The sequence below is a fragment of the Thalassophryne amazonica genome, chromosome 8 (assembly GCF_902500255.1).
Source record: "Thalassophryne amazonica chromosome 8, fThaAma1.1, whole genome shotgun sequence".
In the NCBI taxonomy this organism is placed as follows: Eukaryota; Metazoa; Chordata; class Actinopteri; order Batrachoidiformes; family Batrachoididae; genus Thalassophryne; species Thalassophryne amazonica.
The window spans coordinates 25,796,399-25,820,056 of record NC_047110.1 but is presented as its reverse complement, the minus strand read 5'-3'; the positions used below and the strand labels follow the sequence as shown (position 1 = coordinate 25,820,056).

Below are 23,658 nucleotides of genomic sequence, written 5' to 3'. Positions count from 1 at the left end.
TCAAATCCATGTAGTAGTTTTGAACATAATCCTGCTAAAAGACAGACAAATAAATAAACGCTGATGATTTTATTACATCCTTGGTGGACGTACTGTAATAGACAGGAAAAGACAGGCAATTAAAACACCAAAGCTCACAGAGTAATAAAACATTAAAATAAAAATAAACATAGAATCCTGATCTGATCAGAAAATTGAAAGAAAATAAGATCAGCTAAACATCAACTCCAAACTACCATCACATCATACTTCAAAATCTGACTAATTGTAATGATATGGAGTAACATGTCTTCAGTCTAGCTTTCAACGTCCAGCCATGTAATCTTGACAGCCAGATTGTACTACAACAATGGAGCAACAATCCTTGCAGCCGAATGACCTTTGAGACACAAAGTAACCTGTTCATGCTAGAAGACACCACAAGATCAGAGGGCAATTCAAATTTATATATATAAACAATATAACTCAACACACTCAACAAAACTCAAAGCCCGTTCTTACATACACAAGAAGCCAAAGTACAGAAGCCAGTACTGGAGTAAGCCACGTTTTGATTTAATTTGCTTTACTTTACTACACACACACACACACACACACACACACATATACAACCCCTGGCAAAAATTATGGAATCACCGGCCTTAGAGGGATGTTCATTCAGTTGTTTAATTTTGTAGAAAAAAAGCAGATCCACAGACATGACACAAAACTAAAGTCATTTCAAATGGTAACTTTCTGGCTTTAAGAAACACTATAAGAAATCAAGAAAAAGATTGTGGCAGTCAGTAACGGTTACTTTTTTAGACTAAGCAGAGGAAAAAATATGGAATCACTCAATTCTGAGGAAAAAAATTATGGAATCACCCCTGTAAATTTTCATCCCCCAAATTAACACCTGCATCAAATCAGATCTGCTCATGACATTGACCCTATGTGTCTTTTTGCAAGGAATGTTTTTGCAGTTTTTGCTCTATGGCAAGATGCATTATCATCTTGAAAAATGATTTCATCATCCCCAAACATCCTTTCAATTGTCCAAAATATCAACATAACTTGTGCATTTATTGATGATGTAATGACAGCCATCTCCCCAGTGCCTTTTACCTACATGCAGCCCCATATCATCAATGACTGTGGAAATTTACATGTTCTCTTCAGGCAGTCAGCTTTATAAATCTCATTGGAAAGGCACCAAACAAAAAGTTCCAGCATCATCACCTTGCCCAATGCAGAATTCGAGATTCATCACTGAATATGACTTTCATCCAGTCATCCACAGTCCATGATGCTTTTCCTTAGCCCATTGTAACCTTGTTTTTTTTCTGTTTAGGTGTTAATGATGCCTTTCGTTTAGCTTTTCTGTATGTAAATCCCATTTCCTTTAGGCGGTTTCTTACAGTTGCGGTCACAGACGTTGACTCCAGTTTCCTCCCATTCGTTCCTCATTTGTTTTGTTGTACATTTTCGATTTTTGAGACATATTGCTTAAGTTTTCTGTCTTGACGCTTTGATGTCTTCCTTGGTCTACCAGTATGTTGCCTTTAACAACCTTCCCATGTTGTTTGTATTTGGTCCAGAGTTTAGACAGCTGACTGTGAACAACCCACATCTTTTGCAACATTGCGTGATGATTTACTCTCTTTTAAGAGTTTGATAATCCTTTCCTTTGTTTCAATTGACATCTCTCGTGTTGGAGCCATGATTCATGTCAGTCCACGTGGTGCAACAGCTCTCCAAGGTGTGTCGCTCCTTTTTAGATGCAGACTAACGAGCAGATCTGATATGATGCAGGTGTTAGTTTTGGGGATGAAAATATACAGGGTGATTCCATAATTTTTTCCTCAGAATTGAGTGATTCCATATTTTTTTCCTCTGCTTGGTCTAAAAAAAAGTAACCGTTACTGACTGCCACAATCTTTTTTTCTTGATTTCGTATAGTGTTTCTTAAAGCCAGAAAGTTGCCATTTGAAATGACTTTAGTTTTGTGTCATGTCTGTGATCTGCTTTTTTTCTACAAAATTAAACAACTGAATGAACATCCTCCGAGGGCCGGTGATTCCATAATTTTGCAGGGGTTGTATAGACAGTGGTATGTTTACCACTGTGTCAGCTTTTTTGAAACGTGTTGCAGGCATCCATTTCAAAATGAGCAAATATTTGCACAAAAACAATAAAGTTTATCAGTTTGAACATTAAATATCTTGTCTTTGTGGTGTATTCAATTGAATATAGGTTGAGGATTTGCAAATCATTGTATTTTGTTTTAATTTACATTTTACACAACATCCCAACTTCACTGGAGTTGGGGTTGTAACTTCATCCTAACAGCTCTTCATGCCTCCAGACGACTTACGGTGTAGTGGATTTGTGTTTTTTTGTGAGAAGAATTAGCTGTGCCAATTAGCTCGTTCACATCGTCGTCTGTCAGCAAAAACAAACTCCACCATGTTTCGCTAAACACCATCCCCACTAGTGTGTGCATGCGCTGTGATCGCAGCATGCAATGTACAAAATGGATGGAACCAAATTTGCACGGTAAATGCAACACAATACAAATGGGATGAATCATCCATGTCACGTGACATACAATCAATCAGATGACAAGGATCTACTCAGACGTTATATAATAACTCCTTGCAGTAAGGTCTCACATCACCAACAATGATGTCATATCTGCATTCATGGTATGAATGCAGATATGACATGCACCACCAGTACAGTATGTGCAGAAATGATTCACAAGGGAAATCAGACATATATTTAGACATATGTGCGCATTTTTTGCTCACTTCAGCCTTTACTCCTTCAAGGAGGAAAAGAACAATAACCATAATCATAAAAATGTACTTCAAAACTGATATTAAATTCATGTAGCTTATAAAAAGACAGCTCACTTTGTGATATTTCAGCATCTAGTGGAGGCGAAGTCCCTTCTGTCCCCGCGAGGAGCCCACCTTCTCCAGGATTCTGTTGTTGATCATTCCAGTTCCTTCGGATCTGACCTGTTTACATCAAAAGTTATATTGAGTTGTATAAAGATTCCATTTTAAGTTACTACACAGGTGAACACAGTATGTACAGCACCCGCAGGAAGTTGAAGGGCTCACATCACCTGTCATAAAACGCCGTACAGTCAGGTGCATACGTATGTATCTGGACAAATGACACAGTTTCTGCGATTTTGCCTTTCAACATCACTGCAGTGGAGTACAATTAAACAATCAAGAGTGTTGCTATTAGGGTGTCCACAAATAAATCGATACTGAGATAATGATTGATGCTAAAAATGAATATCAGAATAGATACTCATTTGCAAAAGAATCAAGACCAACAGTGACGTCTTTGCATCCTTAAGCTAACACACACACAGACAGGCACTCATTTAACTGACATTATATTACACCCCCCCCCGCCCACACACACACACACACACACACACACAATGCTCCGACTGCTCTCCTTCTGGTTTGACGTGGATGAAGAATGAGTACTTCACAGCATCTCGCTATAGAGTATGAGGTAGCCAGCTGTGATGCAACTTACCATTGGTAATAAAACTGAAAACTGACCAGGGGAAAGAAGTCACGTAGTGGGCGTTAGATATCACAAGATTGCACTGTTGTCACCAGCTAAGTGTCGTGGTGGAGAAGCCGTGACTTGCACGTCTGCAAAAAAGGTTCATACGAGGTCTGTTAGAAAAGTAACGGACCTTTTTATTTTTTGCAAAAACTATATGGATTTGATCATGTGTGACTGCATCAGCCAAGCTTGAACCTTCATGCGCATGCGTGAGTTTTTTTCACGCCTGTCGACTGCGTCATTCGCCTGTGAGCACGCCTTGTGGGAGGAGTGGTCCAGCCCCCTCGTCGGATTTTCATTGTCAGGAAATTGGCTGATCGACTGCCACTTTACTTCATCAAAATTTTTTCAGAAAGTGTGAGAGACAGCCAAGTGGAAACCATTTGGAAATTCAGATGGCTTTCGGTAAAGATCCAATGGGGATCACACAGATTAAGGACAATTACAACTGGATTAAAGACGGCCCACAGCGGCGGATGGCGCGCCGCGCACCGAGTGGCGATCGACAGGCTCAAACGATCAGATCATTTCCAAAGTGAACGCTTTGTTGATCCGGGACGTCATCTGACTACCAGAGAAATGGCAAGACAGCTGGACATAGCACTTTTTTCGGCACATTCCACTGTTACAGGAGTTTCTGTAATGGAAAGAGGAGCGGAGAAATTCGCCACGGAGCCGCTCATGGCGCGGGACGAAAGCACCTCCGTGTTGGTCTCACAGGACAAGCCCTAACATGCCCAGCTCTTGCACCATTCGGAAGATTCAGACAGCTTTCGGTGGCTTTTCAGTCGTGTGACTATCCGAGAAATTGTGGATGACCTGGACATGCCACACATGTCCTGTGAGGGCTTCATCACGGCTATGCTTTTTGTTGTGTGCCCTGCGCCTCCATCCCGACGTGCGAAGTCCTCCGCACCTCTTTTCATGCCGAAAAACTGCTGATGTCAAACTCTTCTGCCATTTCTGTGGTAGTCAGATGACGTCCCGGATCAACAAAGCATTTACTTTGGAAATGAACTGCACATTCCACTCTTACAGGAGTTTTTTGTCATGAAAAGACGTGCAGAGGACTTCGAAATTCCAAGTTGGAGACTTTAGAAAACTGCTTTCACTTGAACTAACTGTCTGTCTCTCTATCTACAGTATCTATACTGTACGAGGTCTGTCCATAAAGTAACGGTCCTTTTTATTTTTTTCAAAAACTATATGGATTTGATTCATATGTTTTTACGTCAGCCAAGCTTAAACCTTCGTGTGCATGCGTGAGTTTTTCCACGCCTGTCGGTTGCGTCATTCGCCTGTGAGCATGCCTTGCCTTGTGGGAGGAGTGGTCCAGCCCCCTCGTCGGATTTCCATTGTCAGGAAATGGCAGAATGATTTGGGCTTTTTTTCCATCAGAATTTTTTCAGAAACTGTTAGAGACATGCAGCTGGAAACCATTCGAAAAATTTATCTGGCTTTCGGTGAAAATTTTCCGGGCTTCACAGAGAATAAGGAGTGTTACTACAGCTTTAAGGACGGCCCACAATGACGCTCGGCGCGCCACGCTCCGAGGACGAGACAGAAACCACCAGATCATTTCTAAACGGATTGCTCTGTGGAGCTGGGACCATCATGTGCAATTTCTCTGGTTATCACAAGAGCTGGACATCAGCCATTTTCCGGCAGATTTCACTTTAACAAGAGATTTTGTCATGGAAAGCTGCGCGGAGGCTTCGCGCGTCACGACGGAGCCGCTGATGGTTTTGGAGTGCCAGACGACAAGTTGGGACATGCCCAGCTCTCCACAATTTCTCTTATACTCACTCGACTGGTAAGCACTGAAAGCCGAGATAGGCATGTCCAACTTGTCCTTTAACACTCCGAAACGGAGGGTGTTCCTTTGTCTCACTTCATCAGTGGCTCCGTCGTGATGCGCGAAGCCTCCGCGCGGCTTTCATGACAAAATCTCTTGTTAAAAGTGAAATCTGCCAGAAAATGGCTGATGTCCAGCTCTTGTGATACCAGAGAAATTGCACACAACGGTCCCGGCTCCACAGAGCCATCTGTTAGAAATGATCTGGTGGTTTCTACCTCGTCGTCGCAGCTCGAAGCGCGGCACGCCGTGCGCCATTGTGGGCCGTCCTTAAAGCTGTAGTAACACTCCTTATTCTCTGTGAAGCCTGTAAAATTTTCACAGAAAGCCAGATAAATTTTTCGAATGGTTTCCAGCTGCATGTCTCTAACAGTTTTCTGAAAAAATTCTGATGGAAAAAAAAGCCCAAATCATTCCGCCATTTCCTGACAATGAAAATCCGATGAGGGGGCTGGACCACTCCTCCCACAAGGCGTGCTCACAGGCGAATGACGCAACCGACAGGGATGGAAAAACTCACGCATGCACACGAAGGTTTAAGCTTGGCTGACGTAAAAAACATATGAATCAAATCCATATAGTTTTTGAAAAAAATAAAAAGGGCCGTTACTTTATGGACAGACCTCGTATATGACGGACATGCTACTGTAGTTTGGTTTAGCACTACATCAGACGACTTAAAGAAGTGTTCCTTGTAATGTTCTAATCTTTATTTTAAAAACATGCCTCTTAATTTTTGGTATCGAAAATGGTTTCGAGTATGAAGTATTTTACAGGGGTATCGCTATTTGGTTTGAAGTTCTAGTGTCATGACAACCTTAGCTTGTTGTATAAAATCTGACCTTTATTTCAAGAGGTTCAACAAAAATATCATATTACTTTTTTCCCTCTCTATGATATGTACAGAACATATCATAGAGCAGGTAGCTCAGTGGATAAGGAGCTGTAGACCTACGTTCGAATCCTGCTCATGCTTGTGTCCTTTGACACGACACTTAATGTGTGTTGTCCTAGTCCACGCAGCTGTAAATGTGAATACGTCTTGGCTGGGAAAGTAACTTGCATGGAATTCGGAGATAAGCACTATCACCAATGGGTCTATGTAGGACGGACCTTTCTTCTGTATGCGTGACTCATATTACCTGTTTCAGAATTCACACTACAAGTACATATTTACTGTTTTATTTGAACTCTGTTGTTGTGGTGCACAGAGGCAAAATTACAAAAAGTGATATTACTGGACAAGTAAATTACTCTTGAACAGAAATTTTGATTTTTTTTCAGTACTTCAAGACACAAAACAATTCGGTACTAGAAGTTCCACGTCAGCTCACCTTCCACACAAGCAGGAATATCATAGCTAGAAGTGGAATGAAGAGTAAGGAAAGAAGGCTTCGCTCCATCACCTCAGGCAGGAACCTCTGAGCTTCATTATCTGGATTGAAAAACACAAATGAGCCCTCAAGTTGATGTGTAAATGTCATATTAAATGTACATATGTCAAAGCAGACAAGCCACGTTAATTTGAACATAGAGATTTTCATAGAAGCTGCAAACATATAATGTCAGATATATGCAAAAATATCATTTACAGTACATGATGTATTTTTCATGCTATTCATTCAATTTCTACACCCGTTTATGAGGCTGAGAGGCGGGATAGTACACCCTGGGTCAATTTAGAGACACCACTTCACCTAATCTGCATGTCTTTGGAAGTGGGAGGAAGGAACCTGCGAAACACGTAGGAAGTGGACACGAGTGAAACTGAATCTCAGACCATATTGCTGTGAAGCAAGAGTTCAAACCACTGAGTCTAAGTGTTGCCCCTGATTATTATTACTATTTTTAGCCAAAGTCACTACAATATGCCCCCCCCCCCCAAAAAAAAAAAAAAAAATTACATTGACAGCATACAGTGGTCGAGACGTGAGGCAGAAGTCCTGAAAAAGTTTGACTTATGGTTTTGATTTATAAATCAAATTAATCCAGATAATTTAATTACATTAATGTCAACTCTGTCATTGTTACAAAGTGAAAATATAAAACATATCTTTTCATTTGAAAATAATGCACTAATTCTGAATGTTTGAACATTAACACACACATATGCCATAAGGCATTATGGGTAAAATGAGCCTCCACTCATCACTGATTGGTTGATTTTATTATATGTAAAGACCAACACACAAGTTACTGTCACGTGTGTGTTGGTTTTTACAAATAAATATGTATTTGTAAAATATGTATTTTTTTTTCATTTGTAAAAAAAAAAGGCATTGAAAAACTGAAATTCTGTTTGTTAAGTTGTGATTCAGCTTACAACTGTGTGATATAACCGGGCGCTATTCAGACTGTCATCCAGTGGATGGGTCAAAATGAAAGGAACACTGCTATCTACTGGGCGGCAGTCGTGAATAGCGCTCGCCCAAATATCACACAGTTGTTGGGCTGAATCACAACTTAACAAACAGAACAGAAACCTTCTTTCCTTTTCAGGACTTCTGCCTCATGTCTGGACCACTGTATGCTGTGAATGTAAATGACTCTTCCTTGGGCATGGCGCACAAGACAGAAGCACTGACTCATTGGTTGTGTTGGGTTTGTGATTGTTTTGAGTGTAATCAGAAGCGTTGGTGGTGTTAAAACTCAAAACTGGCTTGTCAGTAATTATTTATATAACTGTCCTGGCTGTGGTCCTCTGTGTTTGGAATGTTACACGTCGTGTGCATTGAGCCGTCATTCAAGTGTGCCCACCCCGCATGCCACATGTGATGGGAAGCGGGGGGCGTGGACACACGCGCACACGTGTGATTACACATGTATGCCGCATGTGTGAGGGGAGCGCCCGACACTCTAGCACACCACATCTGTGTGCTTGCCGACACCACACTCAAAGGGCACTTAAGACAAATTTCACAATCAGCTCGAAAGTAGTCACCTCCTCTCTGTTTTCGTGCTGACTGCCCGAATGGCACCACATTTCCTAAGTGCTCAGGAAATGATATTGGATGTTCGTGTGTGACACATGGAATTTGGCCGTCACCTGCCAATCATAATAGACTTATGGTAAAAAGTTTCTAAACTGTGTTTATTGTTAATCACACAAAAAGATGGATTTTCCCAAAATGATGTATTTTTAAAAATATTACCACCCTTGTGCATCCTTTTAGTCACAACTGAGATGTCCAATCACTGAAAGAGACAGACTGCTGGTATGCTGAATATTTCAAAGTCTCAAAAAAGGCAGGCGAAGAAAGGGATTATCACCAAACAAGATAAGGCATAAGTGGTAAGGCGGAGAGGTATTTGCTCTGCAGAATACCGTTAATCAAGTGACAGTAGCTGCAGGGAACTGGGCCGACTTGCTTGAGAATGAGGCAAAAGTACTGAACAAGCAAATGTGCTGTTTTGACACACCAGCTGGGCTGGTTTTTCAACACCATCACAACCGTGACACGTCTCTCAGAAATCCAGAGAACTGGCATACTTTACGTGATTTGTACCTCTTGTCGATGGTTGGACCCAGTCTGCAACACTTGCAGATGGGCAGGGATGGTTTCTGATGGGGAAGAAGAAAACCAACCAAGGATGAGAAATGGTTTAAAACAGCAAAGAACGAGGGGTGGAACGGGGTGAAGTAGGTCGCAGTCTGATGATGAAAATGTACATTGTTCAGGTGCTAAAAAGTCAATTCAATGCTGACCTTCTAGCACCCTACCCCCACCGCTAATGCACACAGAGACTTGGGGGGGGGGGGAGATCTAAACAATTTGTCCAAAAAAAGCCAAGCGCTTGGGCAAGACTGGAAGATAGCTCTGTGTAATCAACACGTATACAATCAGGTTTCGGCCCTTTCTTCCTTTTCACATGTGCCACCTGGGGACATCTTCCCTCAGTCCTGGTGACTCAGTCGTGTCTCAACGGGATGTCTCAGCACTGAGGCTGTTTGAGGTTTTATCTCGCAAAGTTCTTGTGAAGCCATAATGGTCAGTGATTAAAAGCTTCTCCAAAAGTGCCACAAGAGAAGCCGTCCTAAATAGAGGCCTTCACAATAGTCAAAGGAGTGGCTCAACAGCACAGTGGATTGAAATGTTGCTGCATTTCTCTGAAAGAAGAGGTGGGTGGAAAAGTGATGTAATTCTCAACTGCTGGTCATATTTTGAAGTTTTTTGCATCTAAATTACACACCAAAATTAATCTCTTTTCAGGTATATCAGAGTTTTGGTTTCATTTGCAGGTGAATCTTGATGTACTCTGTCAAATTATCCAACAGGTGCTGGATAATGTTAAATCATGACAGAAGTACAACTATAAATCGTCTTAATAAACACCTTATCCTCTGTCACTATAGACAAGGATGCACAACATAAAGTGCAAACAACAAAAATCCTCAGTTGAAACAATAAAATATGTTGTCATTTGATTCCATCTCTGTTTTTGTTATCGAGATAAAGACTTTATATCTACTATGCGTCTCATCAGAGATGTTTCCAATCGATTTTACAAAAAAATACATTGTTCTGGCAAATATGTACTTCAAGTCTGACCCGAACCACGCCGGAAAACAAGGAGAAAAAAAGGAAATTTTGCCAAACAGAAAAAAACCCCCCAGACTTCTAGAAGATTTACATCACTGTATACCATAATGTGCTTCAAAGTTTTACATTCATTAATTTATTAAAACCAGTTTATTCCAATTAAGGGTCCCGGGGGAGCTGGAGCCAATCCCAGCAGTCATTGGATGCCAGGTGGTGCACACCCTGGACAGGGCGCCAGTCTATTGCAGGGCCACAAACACATTCACACTATCCACCACTTTAAAGATTCCAATTCACCTAGCCTGCTTTTTTTTTTAAGTAGGAGGAAGCCTTAGCACCCAGAGGGAACCTGGGAAGAACACATAAACCCTACACCAGGGGTGGGCAATCATGTGCCATAAAGGGCCGAGACACTGCAGGTTTTCCGTGCAACCAGTCACCTCAGCAGGTGATTTCATTAATGATCAGGTGTCTCAGCAGGTGATTTCATTGACAACCAGGTGTTTATGTTCAGAGGAGAAGCTCATCAGCAACCCACCTGCTGAGGTGAATGGTTGCATGGAAAACCTGCAGTGTCTCGGCCCTCGATGCCCACCCCTGCCCTACACAGAAAGGACCAGGTGGGATCTTCTTGGTGTGAGACACCAGAGCCACCAAAGTGTTACAGGTCAGGTCAAATCAAGGATCAAGCACTAATACTCTACTTTACTGTTACCATTACTTTCAGGAATCCCTGTGGTTGACCACCCAAAATGACCAGTGACCCACTCAAAGACAGCTATGGCAGATAGCTACTTTTTAAAAGAGTAGTTATATGCCATAGACAGATGATATATGGATGCCCCCTTGATTGCTGGGGTCTTCATTCCTCACATTAACTCAAGACAATATCATCACAATTGTTATGCATGGTCTTCCAGAACTTTGCTGAGCCCAGAGGTTTGATTAATTTGTGGAAAAACATACCAGATCATTAATTATTATTATATTATTATTATTATTATTATTATATTATTATTATTTTAGTATTTCTATGATTTTTTTTTTTTTTTTAAAGCTGATGATTGTTTGCTGCCTCAAGTGAAGGAGTTCAAGTACTTTGGAGTCTTCCTACTCTCACCTATGGTCATGAGCAGGGGTGCTCAAGTTCGGTCCTCGAGAGCTACCTTCCTGATATTCTTAGTTGTCTCCCTGCTCCAACACACCTGAATCCAATGAAAAAAATCCCAATGAAAGAGCCTTTCATTGGATTCAGGTGTGTTGGAGCAGGGAGACAACTAAGAGTATCAGGAAGGTAGGTCTCGAGGACTGAACTTGAGCACCCCTGGTCATGAGGGTTGGGTCATGACCAAAACAACTAGATCGCTGGTACAAGTGGCTGAAATGGGTTTCCTTGGGAGGGTAGCTGGAGTCTCTCTTTGAGATACGATGAGAAGCTCACCCATTTGCGAGGGGTTCGGAGTAGTAGAGCCACTTCTCCTTTACATCGAAAGGAGCCAACTGAGGTGGTTCAGGCAGAGGTGGTTAATGTGCCCCGTGAAAGGGAAGTTTGGGGTCCCCTGCTGGAGCTGATGCCCCCGTGACCCGATCCCAGATAAGTGGTTGAAGATGTATGTATGTATAATTGTTTGGTGGCAGTGGCACTGTTCTGGACTTTTTGGATTACTGTTATATTATGCCGTGTACCAAGCAAGGTGAAATGTGAGTGTACAAGTGAACAAACTATCTGTTGACTGAAAAAGCAGTTTTATTGAGAGTTTTCTGTGTACACACTCAACAGATGGAAAAAGCAGTAGCTTTTGCATTCAGCTGTTGATTCAAGATCACATGTTTGCAGTGGGCACACATATCACATTTTTTGTACAGAAAAAAAGCTTTGGTATCACCCGTAACCACACCTCCCATCCATTCTGTAATTCTAGCATCATGTTCGCATTCTTTTTAAAGTTTCATTCCAAATTTTTCCCATTTACCAGCCATTACATTTCTCCCTACGGTTGCCTGGTTATTGATTTTTGGTCGCTGATGCTCATGTGCAGCACAGACAGGCTCCATTTGGCACTGGTGGTTGGCAGGCTCATCATATGTGTTTCTGCTAGTTAATGGATAGTGGATGTGTTTCCTTCTGACTGATAAAAAGAATATTTTGCAGTCATGCATGCAAGTTCAACCACACGTTCTTAATTTTCCATCAACTCTCCACCACATGATAACAGATCTATGGAATATGACTTAAGCAAAACAAAGTTGCTTTTTGGATTGATCTAGTGCATCCAAAGTTCATCACATTAGCAAGATTGTTTTCATTATATGGCCTTTTAAGTCAGTAAGGTGCAAGTTGTTTGAGTTACTGTGTTAAATTGGAGATGAATCTATCTATCTATCTATCTTATCTATCTATATCTATCTATCTATCTATCTATCTATCTATCTATCTATCTATCTATCTATCTATCTATCTATCTATCTAGCTAGATAGCTAGATAGATAGATAGCTATCTATCTAGCTATCTGTCTATCTATCTACTCACTGCATTTTACAGGCTACGCGACTAAGGGCACATACCATGCACTGAAAGACAGAGTGAAAGACAGAGGCATGTGAGTGCCCATTCAATCCCTCTTGCAGCAGGTGTCGGGCAAATTCCAGGTGACACACAGAAGCATCCAACACCCCTCGCTTGGCACTTAGAAAATGAGTGGCCATTCACGCTGTTAGCAGCTGAACTGACAGGGGGTGTGTTCGTTACAGCCACAGCTGTTGAGATCTCTGGTTCTGGACTTCCCAGTTGGAGAACACGTACCGTGTTTGGACAGACATGAACTTACAACTGTCCACTGTGATGCGCATGTGTCTGCTTGCTGTCCTCACGTGGACATACATAAAAAGCTATATCACTGTTACGACGGGCTGCAGCAAGGGCGCGCACATTGACAGGCTGTCCCAGTTGAAACGGACTGTCAGATCATAATGCGCAGCTGGCGATCTGAATGTCTAACCCTAAACCTAACCCTAACCCACGTGAGCTCTGTTCCACATGACGCGGTGTCTGTCCTGTGGTGTGCCATCGACAGGATACGCATGCGGAGCCAGCTGGACATGCCAGGCCAGTAGACGTGGACATGATAAGAGCAAACTGCATCATTCATGTCATTTCATGACTGTATGTCTGTGACCATGGGTCATCCACAGAGGAACAGACATTTCAAACTTGTATTGTCCGCATGATAAGAGAGATTCAGTCAAATGCGGTGTTGTTTTTATGGTGTGTGGGTTCATTTTTTAAAAATACGTCTATCTCCTTGTTTCTCCATTTCAGGCATTTTTCTGCACCTTTTATAGGACTGTGAAGGTAGCACAGTGGTAAAGTTTCTGGCTGGCAATCAGAGCTTTTGTAAATTGCAGGTTTGAATCCCATGGGTGGTATGTATTTTTTTTTTCATAGCAGCTGCAAGATGTGGTTACACATGCTCCAGCTGTTCACACTGTGTTCCCGCTGTGACGGGTTCGTGCATGAGTGTGCACAAAACCATTGCAGCGGGATCGTTCATGCCTGCCTGACCATGTGTCCCTCCTGACGTCGGCTCGAGGTTTTTGTGTTTTGCTCATACGAGCTGTTTCGCTGTGATTCACCCTGATTTGTACTTATTCGTTCTATGTGTGAAGGGGCCCTAAGTTTTGGAAAAGGTTAGGAATTCCAAATCCAAATCTAACACTTCAAATTAACCCCAGACATTTTCTCTGCTGCCTGAACTAAATAAATTATTCAAGAATAAAAGACATCTGGCAAATGAAACTGCTCAGCAGTCAATCACCTAATTGCTTTTGGAATTCAAGAGCACAGTGAACACATTTTTAAAACAGCTACAACATGTGATGTTTTGGACAATGCTGATATTAGAATGGATGCTGTTCCGGTTCACTTTGTGTGCCATGAATGATTCATAGACACACTTTGAAAATTGGTTTTCTTAATTTTCCTGTGTGTGCATGAAACACAACAGGTGGGTCCGTTGTAATGCACAACCAATAATCTCTCAGTTGCAGATGCTTTAAATTATTTGTATTTTCACATTTATATAAAGCTAAGAATGGAAAATGTTCAACACAGGATGAATAAGAATCTAACATAGATGGTTTTCAATCCATATTTCTTAATATTGTATTTTTGTTAAGAATTGTAATTTGAGCTGACGTTAGCATAGGACAACAGTTAACATCATATAAAACCAATGAATATTACCTGTTGAATACTGTATTGTTTCTGTGTAGGGTGTGGTAGGACAGGGAGGTGGATCACAGTCTTCTGAATCTTCTCTATGCTGTGCATCTATAAGGAAGTCTTTGACAAAGTCAAAGTACCGTGCTGTCTGCCAGTGCTCTTTCCTGTAGTGGCACTCAAAATCATACATAGCTGGCTCCTGCCAATACAAAATCACATTTTTCAAACATCGTCATGAGTCATCTGAACTTCAAGCATAACTACACGGCCTGTTTAAATGAGAACAATGACATATCATCTGCATATTTCAGTGACATTAAGATGGGCATAATGGTCTTAATCTAGGTCTATTCAGTATCATTGCTCTTATTAGTGCCTTGTTGTAGCTGATAAGACATGAACAAAACAAGCAAAAAAGGACGAACATTGTATATACTGCAAAAACTGCCCCTCTCCAAAAATATGGCAAATACTCAGTAATCTAGCCAAATTGTCTTGTATTAAGCAAAAAAAAAAAAAAAAAATCTACCAATGGGGTAAGAAAAATTTACTTGGTTAGAATTCTCAAAACTATCACAATGCCTAGGCAATGAATAATCAAAATGTGGCTTAAAACCAGACAGAATTCTTATTTCAAGATTAGCCTCTGTCTTAAAATAAGGAAAACAATCTTGTTCCTTTGCTAGGATGAGTTGAAATCCTTTGCCTTTCCTTGTTACTGGTTAAATACAGCTTGCTATTAGCTGGAAAAACTTAAGAAAAAGTGAGATACATTTTCCCAAAATAAGACATTTTTCTTTATGTAAAAAATGCTTGAGAATATTATTTTTTTCTATTTAGACAAAAATTAAGTCAAATTTTCTTTAAACAAGTCTTTTTTTACTTTCTTGGATATTAATTTTTGTAGTGTATGCTCTAGAAAGGCAGAAAAAACTGCAGCAACAATTAAAACAAATATAAAAAAAAGCAAAACAAAAATGTCCTGATGGATTCATTTAACGTCATGAAGAAGCCATGAAATAAGAGAATAGAAATGACTTCAAAGTTAGCTGAGCATTGTTTTAGATACACTTAAACCTTGAAACCTGCGAGAGGACAAGGACTTGATATTAAACTAATTCATCTGTGGCAGTAGTCGTCTAGCTTGTAAAAACTCCAAACAATTGAGATAAATGACCTTTCATTTGCATTAAAGTCATTATCTGTGTTTATGTTTTATGTTTAGAAGATGTTAGTTAGAGGTACTAGAATTATTATGTAAGTTAATTCAGCAAGTAAGGCAAGACTGAGATGGTTTGGACATGTACAGAACAGGGACATGGGGTATATTGTGAGAAGGATGCTGAGGATGGAGCCAACAGGCAGGTGGAGAAGATGGAGGCCAAAGATGGATGTGGTAAGAGAGGACATGCAGGTGGTTGGTTTAACAGAATAAGATGCAGAGGACAGGGAGAGACAGGTGATCTGCTTTTACAATCCCGACCAGAAGCAGCCAAAAGAAGAAGAAGAAAATAACATCCATCTGGAAATCTATGTACGTACAGTTGTATGTAAAAGTTTGGGCACCCCTGATGATTTCCATGATTTTCCTTTATAAATCATTGGTTGTTAGGATCAGCAATTTCAGTTAACTATATCATATAGCAGACAAACAGTGATATTTGAGAAGTGAAATGAAGTTTATAGGATTTACAGAAAGTTTTCAATAATTCTTTAAACAAAATTAGGCAGGGGCATAAATTTGGGCATCCCAACAGAAAAAGGTATTTTGGACCATTCTTCTTTACAAAACATCTCAGGTTTGTTGGTTTCTGAGCATGGACAGCCCGCTTAAAATCACACCACAGATTTTCAATAATATTCAGGTCTGGGGACTGAGATGACTATTCCAGAACATTGTACTTGTTCCTCTGCATGAATGCCTTAATAGATTTTGAGCAGTGTTTAGGGTCATTGTCTTGATGAAAGATCCAACCCCGGCGCAAATTCCACTTTGTCACTGATTCTTGAACACTGTTCTCAAGAATCTGTTAAGAATCTGTTAATATTGACTGGGATCCATGTGACCCCACTTTAACAATATTCCAGTACCTGCACTGGCCACACAGCATGATGGAACCACCTCCAAATTTTTTCTGTAGGTAGCAAGCATTTTTCTTGGAATGCTGTGTTCTTTTTCAGCCATGCATACCGCCCCTTATGTCCAAATAACTCAATTTTAGTTTCATCAGTCCACAGCACCTTATTCCAAAAAGAAGCTGGCTTGTCCAAATGCGCTTTATCATACCTCAAGTGACTCTGTTTCTGGCGTGTACGCACAAAAAGGCTTCCTAAGCTTTACAAGATCATACAGTATCTCTCTGTGCAAAGTGCTCTGTATAGTTGAATGATCCACAGAGACACTATCTGCAGCAAGATCATGTTGTAGGGCTTTGGAGCAGGTCTGTGGGTTGACTATTCTGTTCCTCACCATCCTTTGCTTCAGCTTATCTGTGTTTTTTCTGACCTGCCACTTCGGGCCTTAACTAGTACTGTGCCTGTGGTCTTCCATTTCCTCACTATGTTCTCACAGTGGAAACTGACAGCTGAAATCTCTGAGATAGCTTTTTTGTATCCTTCCCCTAAACCATGATGTTGAACAATTGTTGTTTTCAGGTCATTTGAGAGTTGTTTAGAGGCTCAAATATTACCACTCATTAGAAGAGATGCAAAGAGAGGAAACATTTGCAAATGGCCACCTTAAATGCCCTTTCTCATGACCGGATTCACCTGTGTAAGGAGGTCAAGGCTCAGTGAGCTTAACAAACCAATTTTTTCTTCCAATAATTAGTGCTAAATGTATTCAAATTAATAAAATGACAAGGGTGCCCAAATTTATACACCTGCCTAATTTTGTTAAAAAAGTTTCTGTAATCCTATAAACTTCATTTCACTTCTCAAATATCACTGTGTTTGTCTGCTATTATGATATATTTAACTGAAATTTCTGATCCAGACAACCAATGATTTATAAAGGACAATCATGGAAATCATCAGGGGTGCCCCAAATTTTACATACAACTGTATACACAGATAAACACACCTACCATCAATTTAAAGTTTTCATTTCACCTAATCTGCATGCCAACGCCACACAGAAAGGAGCAGGTGAGAAGAGATCCCAGGTACCTGACCACTAAGCCACTGTTCTACCCTGCTTTAGAGTTTGTTTTTTTTAATCACAAATAATCTTACATTCAATAATAATCATATAACAGCCAGTTTCATCATTTCTGAAAAAAATCCACATATGCAGTAATGAGGAACTTGTATGACTCCACAATGGTTTTGCCCTAAATAGAAGTTACTGTCCAAAAACAAACCTGTTTTAAAATATCACTATATTAAAATAATATACTTTATTATCATAGTATTTTTCATTTTTTGAACCGTGGTAATATTATATTATTATACAGTATTACTTCTTTTGCACTATATGACCCCTACTGCACAATCCATATTGTGGCATACTTGGACAGCAGTGATGACTGATACAAGTGTACCGCCCACAGATTCAGCAACATACAATAAAATTAGCACTGGAACTCAATCAAATGAAGAATAAATTCTTTTTTGTCCTTTAGTTCATGACACAGTTTCGAGATAAGGTGTAAACTTACCACAGATCCCATGTAGAGCCGCAGTTCTTGAAAGCATTTGTATGAAAAATGCTAATATCCTTTTATTGGATGAAATGTTCCCAAACTTTTGTGATAAATTTTCAAACTTTCCTCCAAGTAGAAAACATTTAGTTTTACCCAACACATCCCACCCTGAAACAAACAGAGCAGACACAGATCATTAGAATAAGTCATGATGAATCAAGAACATGTAAGTGTACATGATGTGTTGCGTACTTTCGCAGTTAACTATAAATTGTGCAAATGATAAAAAATAACAATGAAGAAGTGCTTGGAAGATCAACCAAACATTGTTGTGAAGGTGTTGTTCTGGTAAACCCCACTTACAAGTCAGCAGATTTATTCTGTTTAGGGCAAGAATGTACACTAATGTGAATTTATTGCACTGTGGCTAAGAAAATAATTGAAAGGCTTCATTTTAAAAGATTTGTACTTTGACTGAGCATATTAAATTGTGGGTGCTTGGAAATGCTTCTGTGTCTCCATTTTTGGTCCCAAAAAATGGAATAATCTACCTGAGAACTCAAACGATGTCCAAATATTAACTGGTTCAAATATTTCTATCAAGAAATGGTGTTCCCTGGATATGTATCTGATGAAACAGGATGAGTTTGTGTGTTGTATGAAGAATTTGCTACACTTGAATCCTTACTACTGAAAATGTATGGTGGTAACTAGCACATAATATGAGCTTCATTCACATTTTGTTTGGAAATGATCGTTCATGATCAGGCACATAGCCTCGTTTAATTTGACTGTACGGAGGGGCATAGGCGTTGATAAGCGTTGCTTCTGCCTATGCCTTTTGGGCACTATGTATATTGTTTTCTTTTTTTTCTTTTCTTTCTTTTAACTAGTTTGTCTATGAGTTTTGTTTGTTTGTGTACGAGGTATTTTTGTTAAGCATATATGCGCCTAATAAATTCAATTCAAAATTCAATTCATATGGTCAAAATTTTATAAATAGCAATCACAAGCACAGATGGAAAACAAAACAAAAAAGTTTTCCAGTTATGGAAAAGACCTGGGAATTGATTAAAATGATCAAATATCCTGGAATTAATCAATATTGTAATGGAATTTAATTTTGTATTAGCTGGTGTTGACTCCCAAAATGTGAATCTGCTGCAAATCCTGAATTATCTGTAAACCATTAATGAAAATTTATGCAAACCATGAATATTCGCAAACCGTTAATAATTTTGGTGCAAACCGTGAATAAAATATCCCACAAAACACAAACGCAGGTCTCGCAAAATGTAAGTTGCTAAATGTGAATATCATTCATGATATATATTTTATTTCAGTTTAAGTAGTTTAAGGATTTCAGTTTACGGATCAATTACTTCCGGAAATCTTGATAGTAAACCCTATTTTTCCTTTTGTACTTCTAAACCCTTTACAGGTTGTTAGAATATTTTCACATTTCCTTCACAATTCTCGAGGTCGGTCATCTGGGCATTTAACCTTTAGGGGCAGGTCTTGTTGGTGAACACATCGCTGAACTCAATACAAATACATGTAATTTGGTAATTTTTCAAAGGTGTCAGGCTTGTCGATCATTTCAGGTCAGCATAGTGTGTAAATCTCACTGTTCCAGGCAATGATAGCTGTCAGCTTACTGTTAGAGGCAAGTTAAAAGACAAAAACAAACTGGATGATTTCAATAGAAGAGCAAACAGCCCAAGCGAGTTTTCACCAAGCAGTCACTCACTGAAGTACGAACTCTTGCCTTTGGTTTTGCCACTTCGCCGAAGTGACGTGACGCTGACCTCAAGAATTAAGGCGCACTGCACATGGTTTGCCTTTTTTCTGGTCTAATTCAGCACTTTAACCGCTAGACTTTGCTAGCATGCCAGCAGTGACAAACTATGCTAACGCTAGTGCTTGTTCATTCAGCTTTTGCTTTCTTAAATCTTGTTCAAATATGCACACAGTTACCACAATATCTTACCTCTTCTTTTGGAACGTAATGTACAGGAATTTTGTAATCTTTTGGAATATTTTGTCTCTGTAAAAAGAAAAGATTAAAAACATTGAGTTTGCAATGAAATGATAGTGTACATTAGCAATACATCATAAATCTGAAACTGAAATAACAAGAAAAAAATGACCATTAGAACAAAAATGTGTCATGTGGTCTTTGTTATTGGTGTGTGGTGGGGGGGAGTATACTTTCTTTTTCTAATCTGTCCATATATTTTTATACTGAAAGGTTTTGACAGTATAGTAGTTTGAATTACTTGTTGGCAATAACACAAGTAACATGATAAAATGACAATGACTGCCTTAATCTCAGTTGTTGCTTCTGTTGAATTGGTTTTATTTATGTTAATTAATTAATTATTATTATTATTTTTTTCTGCCAGTCTTCATAAGCAAATATCATTAACAGTTGTTTCAGTTCAGTTAATAAACCATCACATCATACATGTTTCAGGTTATCAGTTTATGGACGCTGACATTTATTGTTTTATGTAATGAACTACATTCTAAAGTGTTATGTCACCAGTAATTACAGGCTTGTTTGTTTTTTTACTAAAAACCACACTGGGGTGTAACATTTCAGTCATCAAAAGCACTTAAGATTACTTAATGAGAATGTTCTTACCAAAATAGAAAGCCGAGAGATGTCATCTGTCACTGGGCTGAAGTCAAATTCACTTGAATGTACCCCAAGCGTGATGAACAGCAGTAAATAGACACAGACGCGTATCCAAATCTGCAGATGGAAAGGGGGGAGGAAAACAGAGGAGGTTTTGACTGTTAATGATGCCAAGGATCATTTGACACTGTGTTACTCTGCACGAAGTTTACATACTTCTGCACCAAATTTGTGTTTTTTAAATACATTAATGATGTATGATTTATGCTGCGGCAGGGGTGGTGGTGGTGGTGGTTTAGTGCGCTTTGTTTCAGTGCAGAAGTTCCTGGTTCAAACCTCACCCCTGCCACATTTCTCCATGTAATGTGGAGTTACATCAGGAAGGGCATCCGGCATAAAACGTCTGCCAATTCAACATGCAGATCCACCTGCTGTGGTGACCCTGAGTGAAAACAAGGGAGCAGCCGAAGGGACTTAGTAATGATGTACAGTCATTCGTCCCTGGCAATAGAACAGTTCAAAGACATCATAAAAAGCCTAAACTGCCATGACATTCATACCCCATGATGAGTGCACGTAATAGTCAGGAAGCCCAGTGGGGTTTCATTAGCAATTTTTGCCCAAAAGGTCTGAGGTGAGCACTACATGTGGTGTTGCTCAGGGTCTTTAGAAACGACATTCTTAAGTTCCACAAATGTGGGATAAAGGAGGGGGAGCCACTGAAAGTAACCCCAAAAGAGTTATAAATTGGAAATTTGTGCCCAACTTAAGAAAACTTATTCAGAGGGAAAGGCCTCTTAAGAAGTTCTCCAATTTGCAGTAATTAAGGGGTTAATTAGCAATTTCTGCCCATCAATGAAACTTTGGCTAAAGCAATGATTGGAATGACCAAAATCAAAATTGCTAACTTAAGAACTTCATTTTTGTGGGTTTGCTTCTTTAAGAAAGTGGGAGCCACTCAAAAAAGCAATTCACAAATTACTGAAAAAGAAAATCATTGTTAAAAAATGTTTTATTGAAGGAATTACACTGTAATTAAACATAAAATGCTATCATTAAAATGATCAGCTAGTCTTTCAGTTAACATTCAGAAAATAAATGATCTTCACAAAACAAGTGGATTAATCAACAATTTCCACAATATTAGCTGATGAACAACACGTTTTGTGCTTTGAAATTATTCAGCCAGGTGCTATTAGTTTAGGTGAATTACCCAGTATGTAAAATTAAACTTCAGTTTTCTTTCTTTGACCTCACAAACAACAACTGAAATTGACATGTGCTCTAGAGCCATTCACCTCCTATCAAATTAAAGCTCTTTCACAGTGTGAACATTTTAATCAGAATCAGCGAGGTGCAATGATTTCTAAAGACCCTAAACAACCTCAAAACATTTGGTCAAAAATTTCTAATGAAACCCCATTGGGCTCCCGGACTATAACTTTCCGACCACAGTTATAAGCAGGGTGTACATGTGGCACGTCTGAGTGCTGTCCTCTTTAAACAAAGACACAAACAGCACTGGACTTGAGACTAGGACTTAGGTGAGATCAAGAAATACTTTCTGGTGAAGGATGATATCAGTGCATAAACACACTCATGAATGCGTAGATGAGCACAAGCACAATACCCATGACACGGGAAAAAAAAGGGTGCTGGGCTTGAAAATGACAAATGTGTTGGGTGGAAACTATCAGTGACCCCTGTGTTGCACAATACCCCTCTGCTCTGGGTGGAAGACAGGGACACCAGTCACAGATATCAAGAACCAACAGCTTAGTATTGATTTCTGAGGAGATGTAGAGTTTTCAGTGACCTGATTGCATTTCCTCCATCACCAGCACTGTAAAGGAACCCTTGGGTTTCTCTATAACAATGTTCAGGCTTGTTTTTAAAACTGCAATGTGACTTTGAAACTAATGTAAAAACTATTGGCATATACAGTCCGTGATGAGATAAACCGATCTCTGTTGTAACACAACACAACCCTATAGATCCCTAATGGGTAGAGGTGCAATCTTTGCACATTCCCAGAGGAGAGTTAGAGATCATTTGTCAGTCGATGTGTCTGTCTGACTGCACAAAAGATCATGTTATAGGCAGTGGATGGAATGGCACTTGGCTGATGTTCATTTTTAGCTCATGACACATACTGGCATCACACCACGCAACTTGTGGAAAGGACTCAGATCAAAAGTACAATCACAGCATAAAGGATTGTAGATTACTCTGAAAAGAGGATTGTAAGGCATCAATATCAGATTTGTTTGAAATTAATATAATCAGTAATTCAAAATGAAGATTTCACGAATGTAACCTGATAACGTTATTTGTAGGTATTTATTTAGAAAAATTGAAACTACGTCTTCTTACAATCCAAGCCGACATGCATGAAGACATTTAGCTGTTTGCAAATCAGCTGCATGGAACCACTCCTGACAACATGTTGAGCATTATTACGGAGTGATGACTAGACAGCGACTACAACTACCTTACAACTGTCCTTTAAAATTAAACATGTATGTACCTATTTTATTCTTGTTCTTTTGTTTGCAAAATAGAAAAAAAAAATTACAGGGTTAATTTATCTGACCACAATTCACTTCCAATATATTTCCACTGTGTGATTGTCCAACCCAGATGTCTCTTAGCCCAGAGAAGTCAATGCAACTTCTGAACAAGGTTAACATAAGGCTTTTATTTTGCACAGCAAAGTTTTAAGTAGGGTTGGGTATCGGGAACCGGTTCTTTTCAGGTAACGTTAAGAAATGATTCGATCCACCGGCATCGATAGCCTTTTTGCTTAACAATTCCCTTATCAGTCCTTCAGAGCGGCTGTTGTTTTTGAGGGTGTTTGTCGGGAAAATGATCATTTCTCTACATTGACTGCAGAACTTGCAGCGTGTCTGTAATCAACTGTTTCTGTAGCGCGCCTCTGCTTTGAAGCTTGAACCAATGAAACAGTGCTCTGACCCGTTGTTTCATTGGTTCTTCGCTTCAATGCTCTGCCAAAGCAGCAACTCCGCTTCTTAACCCCTCTTAAAGCCATTAAATATGTCAATCGTGAGCCACTTTTGTGTGGATTAAAGTCACAAACTGGGACTCGTCTTGTTGTGAGAAAGAAACAAGACTCGTCCTCCATTCCATTTGTACCACTCCAAACACTGCGCAGCTC

General features: G+C 39.7%; 1 protein-coding gene across 1 annotated transcript in view; it reads right to left on the bottom strand.

Annotated features, from left to right (window-relative positions):
• kitlga (kit ligand a) overlaps window positions 1-23,658 on the bottom strand; it is a 140,464-nt gene that overhangs the window by 43,495 nt on the left and 73,311 nt on the right. The window contains 8 exon segments of the mRNA XM_034175894.1: window positions 6,769-6,869; window positions 8,930-8,995; window positions 14,220-14,397; window positions 17,858-17,890; window positions 17,892-17,956; window positions 17,959-18,010; window positions 19,833-19,889; window positions 20,490-20,600. Coding sequence (XP_034031785.1) covers window positions 6,769-6,869; window positions 8,930-8,995; window positions 14,220-14,397; window positions 17,858-17,890; window positions 17,892-17,956; window positions 17,959-18,010; window positions 19,833-19,889; window positions 20,490-20,600 — 663 coding nt within the window.